This window comes from Ictalurus furcatus, chromosome 1 (genome assembly GCF_023375685.1).
Source record: "Ictalurus furcatus strain D&B chromosome 1, Billie_1.0, whole genome shotgun sequence".
Taxonomy (NCBI): Eukaryota; Metazoa; Chordata; class Actinopteri; order Siluriformes; family Ictaluridae; genus Ictalurus; species Ictalurus furcatus.
This window is the reverse complement of record NC_071255.1, coordinates 14,024,468-14,044,934: the sequence shown is the minus strand read 5'-3', so window position 1 is coordinate 14,044,934 and position 20,467 is coordinate 14,024,468. Positions and strand designations below refer to the sequence as shown.

At 38.6% G+C, this 20,467-nt stretch overlaps 2 protein-coding genes across 14 annotated transcripts in view; one reads left to right on the top strand and one right to left on the bottom strand.

The window, feature by feature from the left end:
• The window catches only part of LOC128609104 (dynein axonemal heavy chain 11), a 62,088-nt gene extending 51,111 nt beyond the window's left edge, over positions 1–10,977 (top strand). For all 11 annotated transcript variants that reach the window (XM_053627508.1, XM_053627499.1, XM_053627491.1 and 8 more), the window contains 8 exons: positions 1,077–1,268; positions 2,152–2,271; positions 7,649–7,888; positions 8,015–8,197; positions 8,528–8,643; positions 8,756–8,868; positions 9,618–9,758; positions 9,841–10,977. In XM_053627508.1, coding sequence (XP_053483483.1) covers positions 1,077–1,268; positions 2,152–2,271; positions 7,649–7,888; positions 8,015–8,197; positions 8,528–8,643; positions 8,756–8,868; positions 9,618–9,758; positions 9,841–10,091 — 1,356 coding nt within the window. In that variant the 3' untranslated portion in view covers positions 10,092–10,977. The remainder of the gene's footprint in view (positions 1–1,076; positions 1,269–2,151; positions 2,272–7,648; positions 7,889–8,014; positions 8,198–8,527; positions 8,644–8,755; positions 8,869–9,617; positions 9,759–9,840) is intronic.
• Positions 10,978–11,068: 91 nt separating this feature from the next.
• rapgef5b (Rap guanine nucleotide exchange factor (GEF) 5b) overlaps positions 11,069–20,467 on the bottom strand; it is a 48,515-nt gene continuing 39,116 nt past the window's right edge. For all 3 annotated transcript variants that reach the window (XM_053627589.1, XM_053627598.1, XM_053627607.1), the window contains exons 15-26: positions 19,108–19,138; positions 17,648–17,726; positions 17,250–17,399; positions 16,976–17,073; positions 16,749–16,871; positions 14,917–15,095; positions 14,247–14,337; positions 14,065–14,115; positions 13,788–13,875; positions 13,628–13,692; positions 13,461–13,515; positions 11,069–12,152 (exon numbers count right to left, since the gene is read on the bottom strand). In XM_053627589.1, the coding sequence (XP_053483564.1) occupies positions 12,034–12,152; positions 13,461–13,515; positions 13,628–13,692; positions 13,788–13,875; positions 14,065–14,115; positions 14,247–14,337; positions 14,917–15,095; positions 16,749–16,871; positions 16,976–17,073; positions 17,250–17,399; positions 17,648–17,726; positions 19,108–19,138 (1,129 nt within the window). In that variant the 3' untranslated portion in view covers positions 11,069–12,033. The remainder of the gene's footprint in view (positions 12,153–13,460; positions 13,516–13,627; positions 13,693–13,787; positions 13,876–14,064; positions 14,116–14,246; positions 14,338–14,916; positions 15,096–16,748; positions 16,872–16,975; positions 17,074–17,249; positions 17,400–17,647; positions 17,727–19,107; positions 19,139–20,467) is intronic.

Below are 20,467 nucleotides of genomic sequence, written 5' to 3'. Positions count from 1 at the left end.
TAACCTAAAAATCACAAGCAAGACACTTGTAAATAAAATAATTTTATATATGCAATTTATTAGATCCTTAAAATAAAAAGACTAAATAATTGTGCTAAATAGTGAAAAAAAACATAATAGTGAAAAAAACTTGCTGACAGTCCATCACCTGAAGTTTTCTAATTGGCATGTTTGTTTTGCAGTGGCTCGAACCGCAGTCAAAGGAATCATAAACCTGCATGTTACCACTGCACTATCCCAGCACACAGCTCACAAACCTCCTTAACTTAAATACTATAGTTATTATACCTGTACTACGAGACTCGATCACGCTCACTTTATATAGTCTTGTAATTAGAAACTTGCTTAAATTAGGTTAATCATAAGTTTTGATGAGAAACTGCATCCGCCTTGCCTGCAATATACCGCGTGATCACACGTGACGAATTGCGTGATACCACGTGAAAAAACGCGCATTCTTAAAGGCCATCTGTAGTCTGCCTGAAGGTCTCTAAAACCCTCACCGTTTGATCAGGCTTTTCAATACTTTCCTGGCATTGTGAAACATATAAGCCCATGCAGTTAGTAATCAAATGCGGTCTTTCGAAATGGTCACAATGCTCATGCACTGTCACATCCTCAAAACAGAGAAGAGTGCTTACACACTCTGTACAGATAATAGCAGACAACGTTTTAAAATGTGTAAATGACCTAATAAAAATACATTAACAACAAGCAGTTTACCCAGCAGAATATAAATAATCAGTAATTATTTCCCCACCAATGTCAGCATGAACAGAGATCAGTGGAGTGAAGAGACCGACAGACTTCAAAAAATGTTAAATCACATTATTTTACTTTCACATCACATTACTAAAGTTTTCAGGACTTTGTAGTCTAATACGACACAATTTGGCCACATGAAAGGTCCAGAACGCGACACATATGTGTCCTAGAGTATGAAAAATGCTGCATGTGCATGTAGATTATATTTACACACATATCAGTATTGTATGACTTTATGCACATGCCTGTCAATATTAAAGTGTATTTCATTATAACCTCCAGTTCATGTCTGTCTGTCTGTCTCCTGATAGGAAACGTTGGAGATGTGTTCTCACGAGCAGGAGTTTAAAGCACTCCTGTTCTCTCTCTGCTATTTCCACGCTTGTGTCAGTGAGAGGAGGAAGTTTGGGCCTCAGGGTTGGAATCGCTGCTACCCATTTAACACTGAAGACCTCACCATCTCCATTAATGTGCTGTATAACTACCTGGAGGTTAATTCAAAAGTAAGTACAGTGTATACATCGAACACTGAGAAGATGTTAGAATGCAATTAAAATGCATCTTTTAAATAGTGTGTTGAAAAATGTGTTTGGTCTGTTTCTATGATATTGGTCGAATTTGGCTTTGATATTATTTGACATGAAAAAAAGGTTCATTCTTTCCCACCTGAGAGAGAGAGAGCAAGGACAGTTTCACTTCTCACCGTTTCTGTGAGATCTCATAATAGGTTTTTGTCTTCTCTGCATCACGCTGGTCACAAACAATTATCCTGCCTGCACAATTCCCCCTCCCTTCAAAAAAACAACAAAAAAAAAACAAGAAAGGAATGTCCTTCATTATGTTAACCAAACACTAACCTGTACGTGCATATACAGGGGATTCATTAGGCGGCCAATGAAGCGTCACACTAAATGTAATTACACACAGTGCGCGTGACATCTCGCACCACTCCATAAGTGATCACTGCAATTAGGCCTGATGAAGGAAGCAATTTGCAAAACAATACAGATACAAATGACTGTGAACTGCCAGCTTCTGTCATCAGCTCTGAGGTTCGTACTCACACCCTTTCCTCTCCTCGAGACGCCCACATCACTGTGGGGTTTTTTTTCTCACATGATCCCAGTACTGTATGATGTGACATGACTAGCTGTAACGGAACACACTGTGAAAGTTTGAGGACTGTTCTCGAGACAATAAAAAATAATAGTGTGCAATTTAAATACCACATAATACAGGTGTACACAGTAAACCTGTCTCATATGTATATTTATACCATATATATTTTATGAAATGCACAGGTTGTAATGGCAAAGTAATTGCATAAAAGAGATTTGGGCCCATTTTTATTGAGGAAAGCTAATGCTGATTGTGTTTCTGTTTGAGGTGCCATGGGAGGACCTGTGTTATCTGGTAGGAGAGATCATGTATGGAGGACACATCACTGATGACTGGGATAGGAGACTCTGCCGCACATATATACAGGAGTTCCTTAATCCAAAAATGGTAAGATTAAGTATTCCAATTATTATTTGAATTATTCTAAACAATTATATCGTTTATGGTGGTGTTGTTGCACCAAGAATCTCTTAGAAATGTACAAGTTCTCCCAGCAAAATATAAAGATACAAATATAAAGCATATATACGGCAAACTCAATTTTAAAACATATTCTGTCCCTTCACAACCCTGTCACTTTTTTTTCCTTTCCTAATTCGGCAGATACAGTACATTTTGCTTCTGGAATTTTTTTTTTTTTTGCATCCACATTTTAACAGATATAATGATGATTTTTCATGATCAACTGGAATTTGTAGCAAGTCCTTTCACTGTTACATATAAGTACTGTTAACAATATAATAATTATAAAATATAATTGGCTTCTGTGCATTCACAGAAGCCAATTATCATGGTGATTGCTTTCAGTTATGTAGGAAGGAGAATGCCAAATTAAAACAAATCATGAATCCTTCAGTATATCATTTAATAAATACATACAGTCCCTGCTCCCCAGCTTTCTAATGATTGGCACCCTTGGAAAAAAAGAAAAAACATATTGTTGTGGGGAAAAAAAGTCTTACACTGAAAAAATATGAGGTAAATTTGCTCTAATATCACATATCAAAATGATTTTCTAACAAAGCTACATGTCAATTATTTGTACCCCTTTGGATTCATATAAACAAAATGCATGAGAAACATGTTCCCTTTTATAATTGACTTTTTTAACTTCACCTGAGTGTTTAGGAACTGTGAAACTGTGATCCATGACTTTCTGTTTCACGTGGGTATAAATATGAGGTGACACAGAGGCTAAAATCCCATTCCCAAATTATTCATTCACCAACATGGGAAAGATTACAGAACACACAAATGAAGTAAGATGAAACTGTGTTGATATTTATAGAGCAGTGTAGGGTAGAAATAATATCTGCATGGTTGAACATGAATTAAGAAGCTTAAAACAACTTGAGCTGGAATAAACACAAGTATGTTTTAAAACTTGTGGTATTAGCTGAAGAAGAGAGTCCACAAGAGAGGACTTGGGACCCTGGACGATCTGGGAAGTTTGTGCATTCTGGTTTCTTTGTGTTTTTCAGTCTCATCAAGCATTATAACTGTTATGTGAGAAGAGGTTGTAGGCACAAAGTACTAAATGCAAGAGGGCCAATAACTGTGCCCCATGTATATATTTTGTTTTAAGGGTTTATATTTTCTTCAAATAAAATCCCTTCAATTATCAGTGTGAGAGTAAGCTGATTAACCACAGATATTTTTCCCTCCATAACCCTTTTGTGCATATTAGCTAGCCAACAAGCATTAGCCAGCATTAAAGTTCTTACTATTACAGCTAAGACTACATTTGATCAGAAAATAACTAGGGAAATAGATAACCTCCTGCTAACCAAGACATCTACCAATCTACCGAAAATTTGTGGGCTGTGCTTAAAAGTCGAATCAGGGCCAGGAAACCAACAAATGTCATTGAATTTTACCAATTCTGCCAAGAAGAGGGGTCAAATATCCAACCAGAATTCTGCCAGAAACTGGTTGATGGCTACCAAAAGCGTCTGCTCGAGGTGGAACTTGCTAAGGGACATTCAACTAAATATTAAGTGTGCTGAATGTATATTTTTGGTCCTGTGTTGATTACAGAAAAACCCTGAATGAATTAAAACTTGTGAACCAAATTCTTGTTTTTGTTTTTAAATAAAGATGTAAGTTGTACAAACAGTCTGCCCCAGAAAAAGAACAGTTCAAATAAATGAATGAAAGCCCAATATTGCCATGACATTCAAGTTCATGATGAGCGTATATGAACTTCCGACCGCAACTGTATCTCACAAAGTATAATTAGACTACTTCCCATCAGTACAAGAGCTGCAGCAGCAGGTGCTGATTGTGGTTGTTAGTAGCAAGGACATTATCAGAATAATGTATCTAACTTGTTTTTCTTGTCTAATTCAAAAGCTCCATGTGTACTACAGTCCAATCACAATGCTTTGAGCATGCAGGCCTGCTGTCCAATCAGAACCAATCATCCTATAACAAGCCCAGCCCTTATATGAAATCCTTCAACATGCTGCAGAACTTTTAGAATTGTATCCACCAATAAATACTTTAATATAATCCACTAATAAATAAATCTTTCAATAATTCACAGTAAATTCTTGAATAAAGCTCTGAAGTGCTTAATAATTAATGCACTGAGGTACTTAATAATTGTTGATATATTTATGTAGGCTGTGTATTTATTGAAAAACAGATATTGAGCGTATTAAGAGAACGAATGGCATGCTAGCAAACAAATGCTAGTTTACAACATGGAGTATTTATATTAGCTAGCTACCAAGACCTTGATCGTCATCAGTGATAGTGACTATTCTTTGAGCTAAGAAGTAAACTGACAAGGAAAGAAAACTATGAAGACTGGACCTAAAAGTGGCCAGTGGAACAGAATGGAATAAAACACACAGGTCCATGAATGTGCCGACAAAAAAAAAAGGAAGGAGTTAATCTGCTACGTTGCTTCAATTCCAGAAGAGAAATAAGATTAAGCCCTGTGTTAAGATCATTCTGCCATGCTGACTGTCATGGTTCACTGAGTGGGCGTGGCTAAGACCATGAACAATTCATTTGTGTCCATTGGTGGTTTAAATATGTTGTTTGTTTTATATGTTGGATGTGATTTAATTAACTAATTCGGTCTTTCATTTATTCATTTGTTATTAATATTGTAATGTCTATATTTGGATGGTGAGACTATTTTTTTTTTAAATTTGTTTGTTTCGTTTAAACAAAAATGACTCTGTGTCCTCAAATACAGCCTGGGTGAGGGCCGGACAGGGACATAATTTCCACCTCATTCACCCACAGCAAATTTTGAAACCACTGACAAACCTATTTTTTCTTTCCTAAATTCAATTTATTACACACAGTATGGTCATCCCATAAAAACAGAAACAAGCAACCTAGAGGTAGTGAAGCAGTCCGAATTTATATCAGCTTACAAACACCACAAGTGCAAAGCTGCCAGTAACACTCTACTTTTCTCTCACAAAAGTACATGAAATGCAGGAGAGGTAAACAAAAGACTTTTTGTCTATTTTTCATGTACCTGTCACTTCTTTACCAGGTCTGCTGCTACGAACAGAACTGTCTCCACATTGTTGGAAAATGACAGCTTTTTAACCTCACTGTAAATTGTGAGCACAGAATCTAAATTTCTTTAAAGCATCACATTAGGGCCATGTGCGTTTTGTTGTCTTTTTTTTTTTTAAACACTTAAAAATACTTAAAATACCTGAGATTTAACCATAAAATATTTTCATACAAATATATTAAAACGTATTTAATTTAAAGCTTGACCCTGAAGTGTGACCAGTGCAACAAAACTAGTGCCAGGTTGACTCTCTCCACCTTATTGTGAAAAATAAATGTTTTTTTTTCAACCTCACATGTGAGCAGACATAATTTTCTAAATTGCCAAAATATCTCTTAATAGGACAATACTAACTGCATAATGACAATATCTATTTAGATAAATCCTAATATTGAACATGATGTTGCCTTTTATGGAAAAGTGTTTTTTTTTTTGTTTGTTTTTTTGTCGTTGTTGTTATTTGCCCTAGCTATATTTGTAATTTCAGCATTTAAAATAACAACATGGAGGGCTCCCTAAATGTACTGTATGTAAATTTGGATATTTTTCTGCTAAATGGCTTAGTATTATAACTATACAGTAGATAATGCTGTCCTTTAGCATATTTTGAGTGACGATAGTGATAGTGCTAATGTTTGCTAGTAGTGAAACTGTGGTTAATATTTGTTGAGCTAAGTTTGCGAACACAAAGCTACAGTATTTACAGATGAGACTGAGCTGCACTCGAACATTTTGCTGCTTCTTTTTATAAACCGTCAGATGAACAGATTCATGATTTATTATCAAATGCCGTATTCGGAAAGGATCGCTTGAGTACATCGGACACGCGAGACCATAAAATAATAATGAATAAATAAATAAATTTGACAGCATTGAAGCGGGCCAAATCAGTCGTCAGATGGCCAGTGCGTGCCTGGCTTGGGTTAATAATAAGGTGCAAGAAAGTCTGAGGAAATTTTTAAAGTTTAAAGGTAAAAGAAGTGTAACTGATTGGTTGCCTGGTGGCACCTAGTGGTGTCTTATTGTATTACATTTTAAAAATGCCTCCTTTTCTTATGTTTCTAAACGTGATTGAATTGATGGTATCCTTATTTACTGGAATGTGCATCACAAACTGAGAATGTCTTTGACTGATCACTTCACTTTTAGAACACTTCCTTTTATGTTCCTGTAGTGATCAAGCCTGCTTGTCCTTTACCTGGGTCTCATTAAGTCTGGTTCAAGTGTGCACACTGCTGCATTATCATCCCGTAGTCCCACAGCAACTTTCATCCCGTACAAGATTATTGCAACTGCAACTGATACCCAGATTAGACATAAATGTATTGTGAATGCCTGTAAGTGTAAGATATAAAAATAGAAACACTGGCTGAGACATGTGATGTGGGATAAAAGGGAAGGTAAATAAAGTGCATTTGCTGTGTACATTTTGGTTAGGTGTATATTCTCATGTCATGTGAATACAAAAATATCCATCCATCCACTTTCTATACCGCGTATCCTTTTCCAGTTTCATTTTTACTGAACATTTCTGCTGGACATTTCTGTTGAACATTTCTGCTGAACATTTCTGCTGAACTAAACCGCGTATCCTACAGGGTCGCGGGGAACCTGAAGCCTATCCCAGGGAGCAGGGGCACAAGGCAGGGTGGACCCTGGACAGGGTGCCAATCCATTGCAGGGCACAGTAACACATTCACACATCCATTCATACACTACAGACACTTTGGACATGCCAGTCAGTCTACCATGCATGTCTTTGGACTGGGGGAGGAAACCGGGGTACCCGGAGGAAACTCCCACAGCACGGGGAGAACATGCAAACTCCACACACACAGGGCAGTGGCAGGAATCTAACCCCCAATCCTGGAGGTGTGAAGTGAACGTGTTAACCACTCAGCCCCCATGCGCCCCTGAATACAAACATATGATCTTTTCAAATCATATACTTTCAAATGTAGGCCTAGATTGGTTTGCCATTGAATGTGGATATGTGACCATGATGAGAATAAAATCAAATGGAGCTTGTCTTGTGCATGTAGCCTTTATGTGGTTTACATGGTTCAGTCATGCTTCAGTGGGTTACATGGTTCAGTCCATTATCTAATTATGCAAATTGATGCTTCACTGTGCATGGTGAATGGCTAAAGAAATAAAAGTGTACACACAATGGATATGAATACGATTGTGGTAGTGGGTGCTTATGTATTTCTTTTTTAGTTTGAAGGAGAGCTGTTCCTCTGCCCTGGCTTCTCAGTTCCTCCTGATCTGGACTACGCTGGCTATCACAGTTATGTGGATGAGAGATTGCCAGAGGAAAATCCAAGTCTCTACGGTTTGCATCCCAATGCGGAGATCAAGTTTATGACCGCCACGTCCAACACTCTCTTTAACACCCTGTTAGAACTGCAGTGCCGAGACTCAGTGGGAGAGGAAGCAGCACAGAGTGTGGAGGAAAAGGTCGAAAACACTCATGTTTCCTGTTCCTACTGCATTGCTTTTAGTATCTATTTTCAAATAATCCAGTTTCAAATAAATCCAAATTATAATCACATTGTTAATTAATTAAACGTGTTCTGACCTCAGGTGAAAAGTGTGCTTGATGACATTCTGGAGAAGCTGCCTGAGAAATACAGCATGTCTGAGCTGCTTACTAAAACCACAGAGCGCAGTCCATTGGTTCTGCTCTGTTTACAGGAGTGTGAGCGCATGAACCTGCTGATATCTGAGATCCACAGCTCTCTTACACAGCTGGACCTGGCCCTGAAGGTACCTCAGTAACCTTTTGAAACAGACACTCTGGGGGGGCGGAATGGTTTCTTACGGGATTCCACTTTGAACCTTTTCTAAAAAAAACCCTCTGTAAGTAGGATTCTGTTTAGAACTGTCCCAGGCTTCCTTCAGCATGAACTGAAAGACACGTTAAAGGTTCTAGATGTAACCTTTTATCTTTGAGTATACAGTAGGCATTCATTATTTGTGACATTTTGTGTGAGTGTACTTATCAGTGTCAACAGTTTATAGGTTAACAAGCATGATGTTGAAAAGCTGGTATAACATTTCTGATAGAATGTGTATACTGTCTTTTCTTTCTCTTAGGGTGAGTTAAGCATCTCTCCTGACATGGAGACTCTGCAGATGGCTCTTTACTACAACCGAGTTCCTGACAGCTGGAGCCGACTGACCCACCCCTCTACGAACACGCTGGCCCAGTGGTACACAGACTTCATCAACCTGTTAAATTTATATGGCAGAATGGGAGGAGAGAACGTTTCAGTTTCAGTATGGTGTGTTTTAAAGCTTTCCTCTACACTGTGCTTACACCAGGTTCACTGATGTCCTCAGTCAGTGTCGAGAGCTGGACACCTGGACTCAAGACTTTGTGCTCCCGGCTGTGGTGTGGCTCTCAGGACTGTTCAGCCCACAATCTTTCCTGACCGGTAAACAAGTGGCACACACGTTTGTTTTACTATCCCTGCAAGGACCTTCTATTAGCATAATTATTAATGCAGCTAATTAATGCTATGCCTAGTTTAAAAAAAAAAAAGCAGTGACCTCCTCACAAGGTCAAACTTGTCAGATATTAGTAACCTTGTGAGGACATTTAATGCCCACTAAGGTATAACCCCTCTACACCCACCACATACATGTTGTGTATTATAATTCTAAGCCTTAGACACTTAACTATAACCTTAGCCTTAATCTGATTTTTTTTTAAAATACAATTTAGGTTCAGTATTTTAAAACTAAAGCTGTACCGATTTAAATGTGATTGTAAAAAGTAAATATAATTCTTTAAAGTTATATTGTTTCTCTGTAAGTAGATTAGGTTATAACCGTAGAGGTACACAGGTCGTCTTTCACTGGAGAATCTTTAAATGTGGTTTTAGTTTCGGTTCAAACCAGATTTTAAAATGCTTGGGCTTTACTTCTTGTTGAGATATGCATAAACAACCAATTTGAAGTCCGTTAAACTGGTCAACATGTCAGAATTTGAGCCTGGGAAGGGTTTTCTCATGCTGCCACACAAAAAAAGAAAAGCCCTCCCAAATCTCCAAATTGTTACGTATTCTTATCAGTGGGAGGACATTTGCTCATCCTAAAGTGCAAAAAAGTGCCTGCATATATACATACAGTACAAACACACATCAAGCTCCAGCCATGCCTGAGATGATCTTTTGTGTTCCAGCGATCATGCAGAGTATAGCTCGTAAGAACAAGTGGCCACTTGACAAGATGGCTTTGTCCGTGGACGTGACTAAGAAGACAAAGGATGATTATGGCCACCCACCTCGAGAGGGTGCTTACGTTCATGGGCTCTATATGGAGGGTAAGTGAGACAGTCAGGCTATTTAATAAACCATGATGAGGCTCTGTGGAAGCTGATGTTGAATATGCTGTTTTGTGGGCAGGTGCTCGATGGGACATGTCAGCAGGGGTGCTGTCAGAGGCTGTGTTAAAGGACCTAACTCCGGCCATGCCAGTGCTGTATATCCGAGCGGTACCTGCTGACAAGCTGGAGCTGAATAACACCTACGAATGCCCAGTGTATCAAACCAAACTCCGTGGTCCCACTTTCATCTGGAGCTTCCACCTCAAAACACGCCACCCACCTGCCAAGTGGGTGCAGGCAGGAGTGGCCCTGTTGCTAAACCCTGTTTGAGTGAACAGCCCACAGTACTTTCTGTACATTATTACGAGGCACTTAAGTGCTTCTTAATAATTAATTGCACCATTGTCAAGCTGAAAAAGAAGGTATGGTTGATTTGAGAAAATTTTCTGATGAGAGGAGATGAAGTACGCTGTAATTTTAATTGAAGCAGTTTAACTCGCAGTATTTTTCTAGTCTACTCTGTGTGATATGGTTTAACGTTATATACTCAATTTTGTGCCATATATTAATAAAGAAAACTCCTTCAATTCTAACCAAATATTTGAATATTTGACACTCAGTGAATGAGTACAAAGCTAAGTTCTACAGCTAATATAATATAATATAATATAATAGGGTAGGATCATTAGCTTGTGTGTGAGATGTGGATTGTTTGTGCGATCTTCCCACAGTCTCTGAGGGTGTCAAGGCTCTTATTGAAAGGACAGGGAAATGATAGATCAGCAGAGCAGGGAGAGGAAATGATAGGTTTGAGTAGGCCGTACCGCAGCGCCTCTTCTCTCACTGAGCTGCAGCACACTCACAGCAGGCAGTAATGGCACAGCGGGGGGCTCTGTCACAGCATCTGGTCGGCCATTTAGGCTCCTGCTCCAGCTGAGACAAACAGTAAGCAAGCTGACTGTTACAATGCGTATGGAATGTGCTTCCTCCTGTGGCCTCCTACAATCCCCAATGTGTCACTCACATAGGATTTTTTTTTTCTTCTTCTTGAGATTTCAGTACCCATTATAAGTGTTTCATTTCAACTGAGATCTATAATAGACTTCTGTAATCCACTCAGGCAGTTAGCATGTGTGCTTAGAGAGTACCTTTTGAAGCCTGAAACCATTACCAAGACAGGGAAAATAAAGACATTCGTAAGCAGTGATGTAACAGTCCTAAGTTTTAATGTTGTTTTTTTTTGCATTGGTTGGTTTAAATTGATTTTTAAAAAAAACAGAGGCATGAACACAAATGTATTGCTTTGCTGTGAATTAAAAACCCCAGAAAATGTATTGAATATATTTACAATGTTTACACGTTTTTAAACATGCACATTTAGTACTGGTCATTCAGCGGCACTGCCAAATCATATAGACCAGGATGGTTTGAAACGCACCACACACACTGCATTTCTGAGGTGAAGACCTCCCTCCTCCTCCTCACTATACCGACTAATTCATACTGAACTAACCAGAGTTCCTGTTATTATATCGAAGATGTAAACGCACATGTAAGTTACAAGGAGTCTATAAATAAATGTGCTTCGTATAATGCTGCTCTGCACTCACAGTATAACCCTGATGCATGATGACTAAATCAGTAGTATTATGCTAAATTTGTGATGTATCTCATTAGATACAAATAACCAAAATCTCTGCTGATTTTTTGTGTTTTGATGTCGCAACCAGATGACTGGTTTGGCCGAAAAGCGTAGCTACTGGTTACTTTTGTTGCTACTATTGCTAAGTCCTGAAAATATTCTAGATACAGCAAAGACTGTTGTCTTCCGATTTGTCATTTATTGATTGTCTAAGGCTGGAAATAGTTTTCTGTGATCATTGCAAAGCATCACACATTCCTGTACAACCATTACGTTACCTCAGACCTGTGACTTAGGTTCAGGCTTGTTAATAAGAGACCAGTGTACTCCGACCTATCATTTGATTTGTAATACCTTCTTATTACCTTGGCTTGGGTAATAGCCATCCCAGATTCTTCAGTGCCATTTCACATTTATGTACTTGTAAAAAGCTAAAGGTCCTTGGCTCCTTGTGATTCTCTCCTACTCTGATCTGTGCAGTCTGCGAGGCTCGGTCTCTCCCCCTTGTGGCTGTCCATGTTACTACTGCCTCCTGTACAGTGTCTTGGCAATGTGAGAGGGATCATGGCATCAGCTCTTCTCTCATTAGTCACTGAAACACATTAATTAAGACACACAAACGTATGTGTCCTAGACCTTTGTCTCCAGTCTGTGTGAAAGCTCAAACAGAGTCTGCTGATTGTCGATGATGTGGAGATAGTTGATGTAGGCTTTGACATCAGGACTCTCCTTCTGGTTCAGCATGGTTCCTTAAAGATGGAAAGCACATGTTAAATGTCAACAAGTCAGTAGACTCTCCTACTCATTCTGAGTCTTACTTAAGTTTACAGTAATGATTCAATGTATACTCATAATACCACTCAGTTGGGGCCCGATCACTGTTTAATGCATTTGTAGGACATCGTGTAAGTTTATATATAAGAAACTAAGTAGACTGACTTCTCATGTGTTCTTCAAACCATGTTACAGTAATGTGGGCTTTCCAGCTGCTTGTTTTATGCCAATTTTGAAGCCTGAATGAAAATCCATCTAGAACGTGTTTTCTTGTCTAAACATGTCTATATCCTTCCTACCTTTTCCCCCTTATAATTCTTCCCCCTTCCTTTTCTAGCTTAATTGAATCCTCTTCCAGCATATATTAATTGAATACTTTGATTTTATACGCTTGTTCACTTATAATTACTTGTAAAGTGACCTTCACAAAACATATAAATTCTCCATGCATTTTCTGTACCGCTTATCTTACACATGGTTGCAGGGGAGCCTGGAGTCAATCCCAGTTAACTCAGGGCACAAGGTGGGACACACCCTGGACGGGGTGCCAACCCATCGTAGGGCACAATTGCATACAAGTTCACACACTACAGACAATTTGGAAATGTCAGTCAGCCTACAACGCATGTCTTAGTATTTGGGAGGAAACCAGAGTACCTGGAGGAAACCTACGAAGCACAGGGAGATCATGCAAACTCAGCACACACAGGGTGGAGGCAGGATTCAAACCACTAAGTCACCGTGCCCCCCAATGATGTTGATGATGATGATGATTTATTATCATCAATTCATACATCTTCAGTAACTTTTATCCTGGTCAAGGTTGTGGGAGATCTGTAGCTTAACTCAAGAGCAGGTGTGAGGCGGGAACACACCCAGAAGCATCCAATCAACCTACTTGCATGTATTTGGGAGCTGGGAGGAAATGGGAGAACCTGGAGAAAACCCATGTAGACACAGGGAGAACATGTGGAACTCCACACTGACAGTGACCTGAGGATAGCAATTGAGGCTCTGCAGCTGTGCCACCCTGCCTTATTATTATTATTATTATTATTATTATTATTATTATTGTTATCATGACAGCTAAATATAGCAACTCCAGACTGATGGCATTAAATGTCAGTCTCTCTGACTGTTTTTGACTGGCACACTTCATTACATCACCTTTCCCACCTGTTGTTCCATCAGCATTCACTGATGGAAACACCGTGAATTCTAAATTATTTTGCTAAAATTCACTTAAAATTGGTCAAATATTCAGATTCAGCACTGATACTTACCCATGTGGTCTGTCTGACAGTGTCTTATGACCCGCACCATGTCTGCCATCATGTGCTGGAAGGTGGAGTTAAGAACAGTTTAGAAGCATCACGTCGGTATTAAGTGCATTCTGCTGAGGTCTGTGTAAATAAGTGAGTGATTACAGGTTTGTCATTAACTAACTTACCAGCTTCTCAAAGTTGACCAGATTATCAAGAAACGTTTTGTTTCCCTCGTGAATGAATGTAATATCTAGCAGGAGACAAAAGGTTTGTTTAGGGCACCGAACTCCACGCCAGAGAGCAATATTTTATGCTAAAGGTGTGAGATGAAGGTTACGGAAGCACCTTTCAGTAGCAGAGGTAGGAAAGGTATTTTGGGAGACTTCATCTTCTTGAAGGCGTCCCTGTAGGCTTTGTGGTTAAAGGATGGGTCCTGAAAATACACAGTGTTATTTCTGTGTCATAAGCTATGTTTAGACGTGTTTATGTACTCATTTATGTAAGTAAGTGATTGGTGGCATATTCCCTGCACATATGGCTTCACTCTGTACCACTGTCTAGCAACCGCAGAGGCACTGCTATCATCATGTGAAGCTACTGAACATTTTACACAGTTACTTACTGTCAGGCTCTCAAGCTCAGAGAACAACTTTTTGAATTTCCCAGGAACTTTCTAAAAAAAAATAAAAATAAAAAAAGACAGGAAAATGGGGAGATTGTAAAATAATGAAATACAAGAATAATCTCAATTCTACAATGGAAGAGCACGTGTGTAGGCATCGATTGTGAGATCTGCCTCCATACCTCCCACGTCTGAGTCAGTCGGCTGACGGCTGGAGTGTTCAAACCCATTATAATGGCAAAGAATGAGTTCAAGTTCCTCTGCGCTTTACAGCTAGGAGTGAGAAACAGATGTGAAAATGTGTCAAGCATAAAAAGTATTCTTACATAAGACCTATAAGATAATATTATAGAGCATAATACTTCAGCTTTTTTCATGCATACCTCGACCTACTGCATCCGTACCGTATGTGCAATTAATATGTAATTAATCATTTATTATACAATAAAGAATGCTTCCGTCTAACTGAGTAATAAACAAATCGTGCTTATTTAAAACTCACACATAATTGAACTCTAAGGGCAGTATTAAACCTCGAGGTAAAACATATCATTTTGTAGAAGGTTTGAATTCAATTCAGTTGTATTTGTAGAGCACTTTTAACAAGAGACATTGTCCGAAAGCAGCTTTACAGAAACATCAATTCAGGATATAGATTTTAAATGTATGCATGTATCCCTAATGAGCCAGCCAGATGCGACGGTGGCAAAGAGAAACTCCCCGAGACTGAACTGAATGAATTCTCAGTCAAAGCGGTGTGTAAACTAAGCTCTGAAGGTGTATGTGCTACAGATGTGGTAGATGGAGTTTGTGTTGAATAACACTAGAGTTGTGCGTTGGCGGTTTACTCACTGGGCTGCAATCTTGATGAACTTCTTAAAGAGCTGCACACGTTTGCAGAGCGTGGGGCACAGCAGCACTTCAGTCATCACCCACTGTTGCACCTCGTTGCAGCGCTGAAGCAGCAGCTCCAGCGCCACTGTGTGGCCAGAGCAAGAATCGCGGCTCAGTGTGAAATAAACCAGTTCTTGCTGTACGGACAAGGAAAAGACGGGTGACTCGTGTTAGTCAATTATCTACTATTTAAGGATTAAAACATGATGAAGCATGCTGTTAGAGAAAAATGATAAAGGGCTGGTGTGATGCGGCAATTTTGCTAATTATATGTTTTATCCATTTATATAGTTACATAACATGTTGGGGAACATCTGCAAAACATGTTAGCTCCTGTTAGAACACCTGTAAAAAGTTGCTTGCTCACTATCCTCTCTTTTTTTCCTTTCTTTTGTATTTAATAAAAAACAGAAACCCTCTGCTTAAACCTACAACTTTACCTCTGACTGCTACAAACTGCGCTGGTGCTGGACAAAAACGTGAAATAGACGTCACCTAATAGAAAACTGCACCACATTAACAACTACATTCATTTTGGATCAGTTTACATGGAGGATCTGCCATTACACAATTCCTGTGTAGATTGTGACTATAGAAACTGAATGACATCAGAATGAGCCCATTAATATAAACCTGTGATTTGTTGCAAAGCTTCCGTCAAAGCCTAATCAACACTTTCTGACCAATCGGAATCAGGAATTCAACAGTGCCGTGGTATACGTAGTCAAGAATGCTCAGTATAGATGTTGAAATGGTGGAAGCATGCTCCTCGGTTCCCCTTACTGGCAACGAAGAGCTAAATAGTAATAATGTTCTCTGGGGTGATGACTGGTTATTGCTTCACTACTTTAACTATTAGTAAAATTACTACTTGAAATTGTTTTTCTTTTATATCTCGACTAAAAAAAAAGCATGCATATTGAAAATTTGACGTTAAAATGGGCATGACGCTGTTACTCGTTTACGTCCTACTGTTCATACTGAGAGCATGAGAAACAGTGAGATTGCTTTTAATGGTGACTAATCCGAGTGGGCCAATACTTTAATCTTAGAGTACATGAATTTAGTGCAAACTTAGTTACACAATATTAAGACCCAAGGAAAGTCGCTCCTTTTTTTTGAGACTGTATCTTAAATGACATTCTGTCAAGTCAGTAAATCAGTACTTAGGATCTTAGAAATAAATAAGGAGTTAATTATGGAGATATGGTGCTGCTCAGACAGTTGTATGTGTGTGTGCATGCGTGTGTTTGTGTTTGTGTCCACCACCAACTTATTTGTCATGGCCTCAATATTTCACCCTCAGATTAATGTAGTGAGCAGTGTAGCTACACACAAAAAATACATATCATTTTTTGAAATACCAATATCAAAACCTGAAATAAATAATTATACGGATTCCCAAGAGTGCAAGAAACTAACTAAAGTGCACAAATTTTGTAGTTGCTAAACTGCTCACAGGCAATTAAAAACAAAAAACAATCTGACTGCATTACACAAATCCCTGTGTATCTATTTATATAACTTAAATTGCTGATGTTGAATATGTCTCATAATGAATAAGAAGCCACTTCTTCGGTCTAACTTTAAGACGGTAAATTTTATGGCTCACAGGTTAAAAAAATGTTACTGTAATCCAAAAAAACGGAAATATTGTACAGAAAATCACTAACAGTAATCTTGTGAAAATGATGTTTAATCACTCAGCACTATTTGTATCTCTTTAATGCATTTGGTACCCTGGCAAGAAGAATTATATAAGAGCGTTTGAGTGAGAGAGGTCATCATACCTCCTGCAGATTTCTGAAGAGACTCCAGTCACAGTTAGTCAGAGCCATGGCTATGTCCCACGTGTTCATACTCAGCATCCTGACTGTTGGCTGTTGTGTCTGTCCATTATCTGTGACGAGGCTCTGGTTGGAGGTCATGTGAGAGATGTAGCAGTTACTGAGCAGAACGGCCCGAGTTATATATAGCATTCAACTTCAGAGTGGAACACCAAGCGATAGTCTCTTACTGTGATCTCCGTCAGGTCTCTCCTGCACACGCACAGCCTGCTCACAGCACCGAGGGAGTCCGAGTACACACACTGCTGGGGCTGGAGCAGCACCTTCCCTGAAGACAGAGACACACGCACATACTTGATGTTCTCCAGCAGAGGGCAGTCCCGTTTAATATTTCTCAATGCTAACACGTACTACCTTCCGTTTCTGGAAAACTGATATAGGGGTAAATTAATGACACGTTTAGCCAATGGTCCACATAGCTGTATAAATATTGTAGATTTGTACCTCTGGAATAGGTGATGGCCACCAGCACCATGTCGTCCTCTGTACACTCTAATCTGTCAGCTATGGCAGCCAGCAGCTCCTGCGCCGTTACCTCACTGTGTGTCCTCACACTCACATATGAATCCATGGTCACATACACGTGACACAGAACTGAGAACGAACACACACACACATATACAGTACATATATATACACACACACCTCATCCAGACAGCACTCATCATTACACAGGCACAATCAATTATAAAGTTGATTAGAATCAATTTTTGGTGAGAACCCTTACCCACTTTAAATCTACAGTGTCTATATATTAAGCTCTATACTGTAGATTGTCCCTGTTGAACAAGGACACAGTGAGCCAGAAGACAAAAAGAAGAGGGAATATTTTAGAAGCCTACCTTCCTTATTCTGCCTCTGGGCCATTCGCGTAGGCTGCCAGGTCTCTTTCAGGCTCAGCTGGTGGGAAAGTGCTTTATTCTGACAAAGGGGGTTAAAAACAGCATTGGGGAGAATGATTGTGAGGAAAACAACGTCAGCGCATCGAGACACAGCTCAAAGAAAGACTCTGAGACAGAAAGCTGCAGGGCCACTTTAAAGAAATTAGGTAGAAATGATCATGTAATGCAAGTCAAATGTGGCATAAACTTAAATTAGAGACCATAATGTTGATGAATGCATCTGAATGACAGTTTAAGAACTATTTTTACAGAGATTAGTTTTATACGCTTTGACAGTTTAAATCCATTTATTATGTGATTCCATGGTTAGGGTGCCATGTGTGTCCCACTGACACCACATTTAACATGTACGCATTCGAAGTCAAGGTGAAAGACATTTTAAACACAGGTAACGCGTCCTTCAGAACAACCTTTGTGCATGTTTCAGCTTAACAAAGAACAAAGCCTACATTTACTGCATGTTAGAAAACAGCTATTTTCTCTGTCCCAGCCCATTATACATAATACACTTTAGCTTGAACTACTGTATATTCATTAAAACACATCATTATAGTGTGAATACATTTAATATCTCATGCTCGAAACATTGTCTTCCAACATTTATTACGAGTTGTACACTGTAGTGTCCCACATCATTCACCCAACCCTTCACATAAACACATTCACCCCTATGAAATGCTGTTAGAATATTCAACAAGACACATGCTCAACAAGAAGCCCTGCAATCTGAATTTGAAACCTGAAGACCATGGGAAGAAGAAGAGCAAGCCCCTTTCATTCTTTTCCCCCCATAATTTTCACTGATATTGTTACACTGACTGATGACATCACTTTGAAATTAAAAAAAAGTATAAGAATTTTAAGTATCATTAGAATGTCATTATTATTATTATGTCGTTATCATTGATGCTAGTTAACCTCATTTTGTTTATTTGCTAATTCTATGCTAAGAAAACAAAACCCTGTTACTTTCAATATACTGCTCCTCATTTAGGTGCAAAATGCAGCCATTTTTAGTAAAGAAACCTTGTAGAAAAAGATGATATTGTCTGAAATGAGTTAACACATTTTTGTATACTTAAATGCATTTTATTTCTTAGAAACAGTGTTGAATAATGAAAATAATAATAATTAGAAGAAGAAGAAGAAGAAGAAGAAGAAGGAGAATAAGAAGCAGAAGAAGAAGAAGAAGAAGAAGAATTTCAAAGAGTTTGAGTGATAAGTCACACCCCACTCATGGAATCACCCTATTAATTCACACTCAAAGCCCTACTTCAAGAGTTCAAGTGTAAACACCTCAGTACATAAACAAACGCACAGCATAAACCTTTAGACTCAGCCTCATCTGTGTTTTATCAGTGTCTTAAATGAGCAGAGAACAAGCATGTAGGTTAGCTCACCTTCCTCTGAGGAGAATAATCATCCACCGTGCTGAGGCAGAAGGGGAAAAAAAAATGAAAAACTTGAAATTACAAGCCAGGTCTTCATATGATCAGATAAAAGACATTCATCATTGGATGTAAAGCCCAACAATGCTTTTTCCCCCCAATATTCCATTTTGTGAGCATACTGTATCGTTAACGTTAGAATCATCATCATCACTGGAAAGCAATTTTCACACAAGAATCAAACCTGTATGTTAATCATAACTGAAGTGTCGGAAGAGGACATGTTCAAGTAGTATGGAATACAGCATCATAGGGCATGCTGGTACAGGAAAGGAATCAGTGATGGGGTAGTGAACATGATTCTGCATTACTGTCACCATCCTGTAGTTAATTATTCTACAATAACTGAATGCAGTGTAGTGTTTGATTCCTTTTACACCACAGCAATCCTTACAGTAATTAACCAACACTAACCATTTTTACCTGATCATTTGATTCGTAGATATCTATAGATATTGTTATGGAACGTTCCTGTTATCTAATGTTATAGCAGCTATAAACAATCGTTCCTTCGCCAGCCTCTCTTTTCCTCTCACTTGAAGCTAACAAGACAGAAATGAAGCTTGTCTGGTTACTGAGAAACCACAAAGTAGCTCCTTCTTCTTCTTCTTCTTCTATTTCTTTTGCTCCTTCCTCTCCCCCTCTTCTTCTTCTTATTATTCTCCTTCTGCTCCTTCTTATTATTCTCCTTCTTCTGCTCCTACTTGTTATTCTCCTTCTTCTTCTTATTCTCGTGCTCATTCTTCTTCTTATTCTTCTTCTCCTTCTTCTGCTCCTACTTCTTATTATTATTCTCCTTCTTTTCCTCCTTCTGCTCCCTCTTATTATTATTATTCTCCTTCTTCTTCTTATTCTCCTTCTGCTCCTTCTTATTATTCTTCTCCTTCTTCTTATTATTATCCTCCTTCTTCTTCTCCTCCTTCTTATTATTGTTAGTCTCCTTCTTCTTATTATTCTCCTGCTCATTCTTCTTCTTATTCTTCTTCATCTTATTATTAAGTCTTGAAGACTTTCCAGTGTCAGAAAACTTACGTTTAAAGCTTTACCCAGTACCTCCTACTCCACTGATTGAGTCTCTTTCATTTCACAGACCTTGCACATGTATATAAATACTGAAGATATTGCACATGTACATACACAAATAGAACTCTAGCATATGTATATACACACAGATCTGTTTTACTGTTTCTATTATTTCTATTGTATGGGTATTTATGGAAATTATTTTCTTTCTTTCTTTGATGCTACTCATCCTACTTGTGCTGCTGTGTCAATTTAAATTTCCCCTACAGGGGATCAATAAACGTACTTT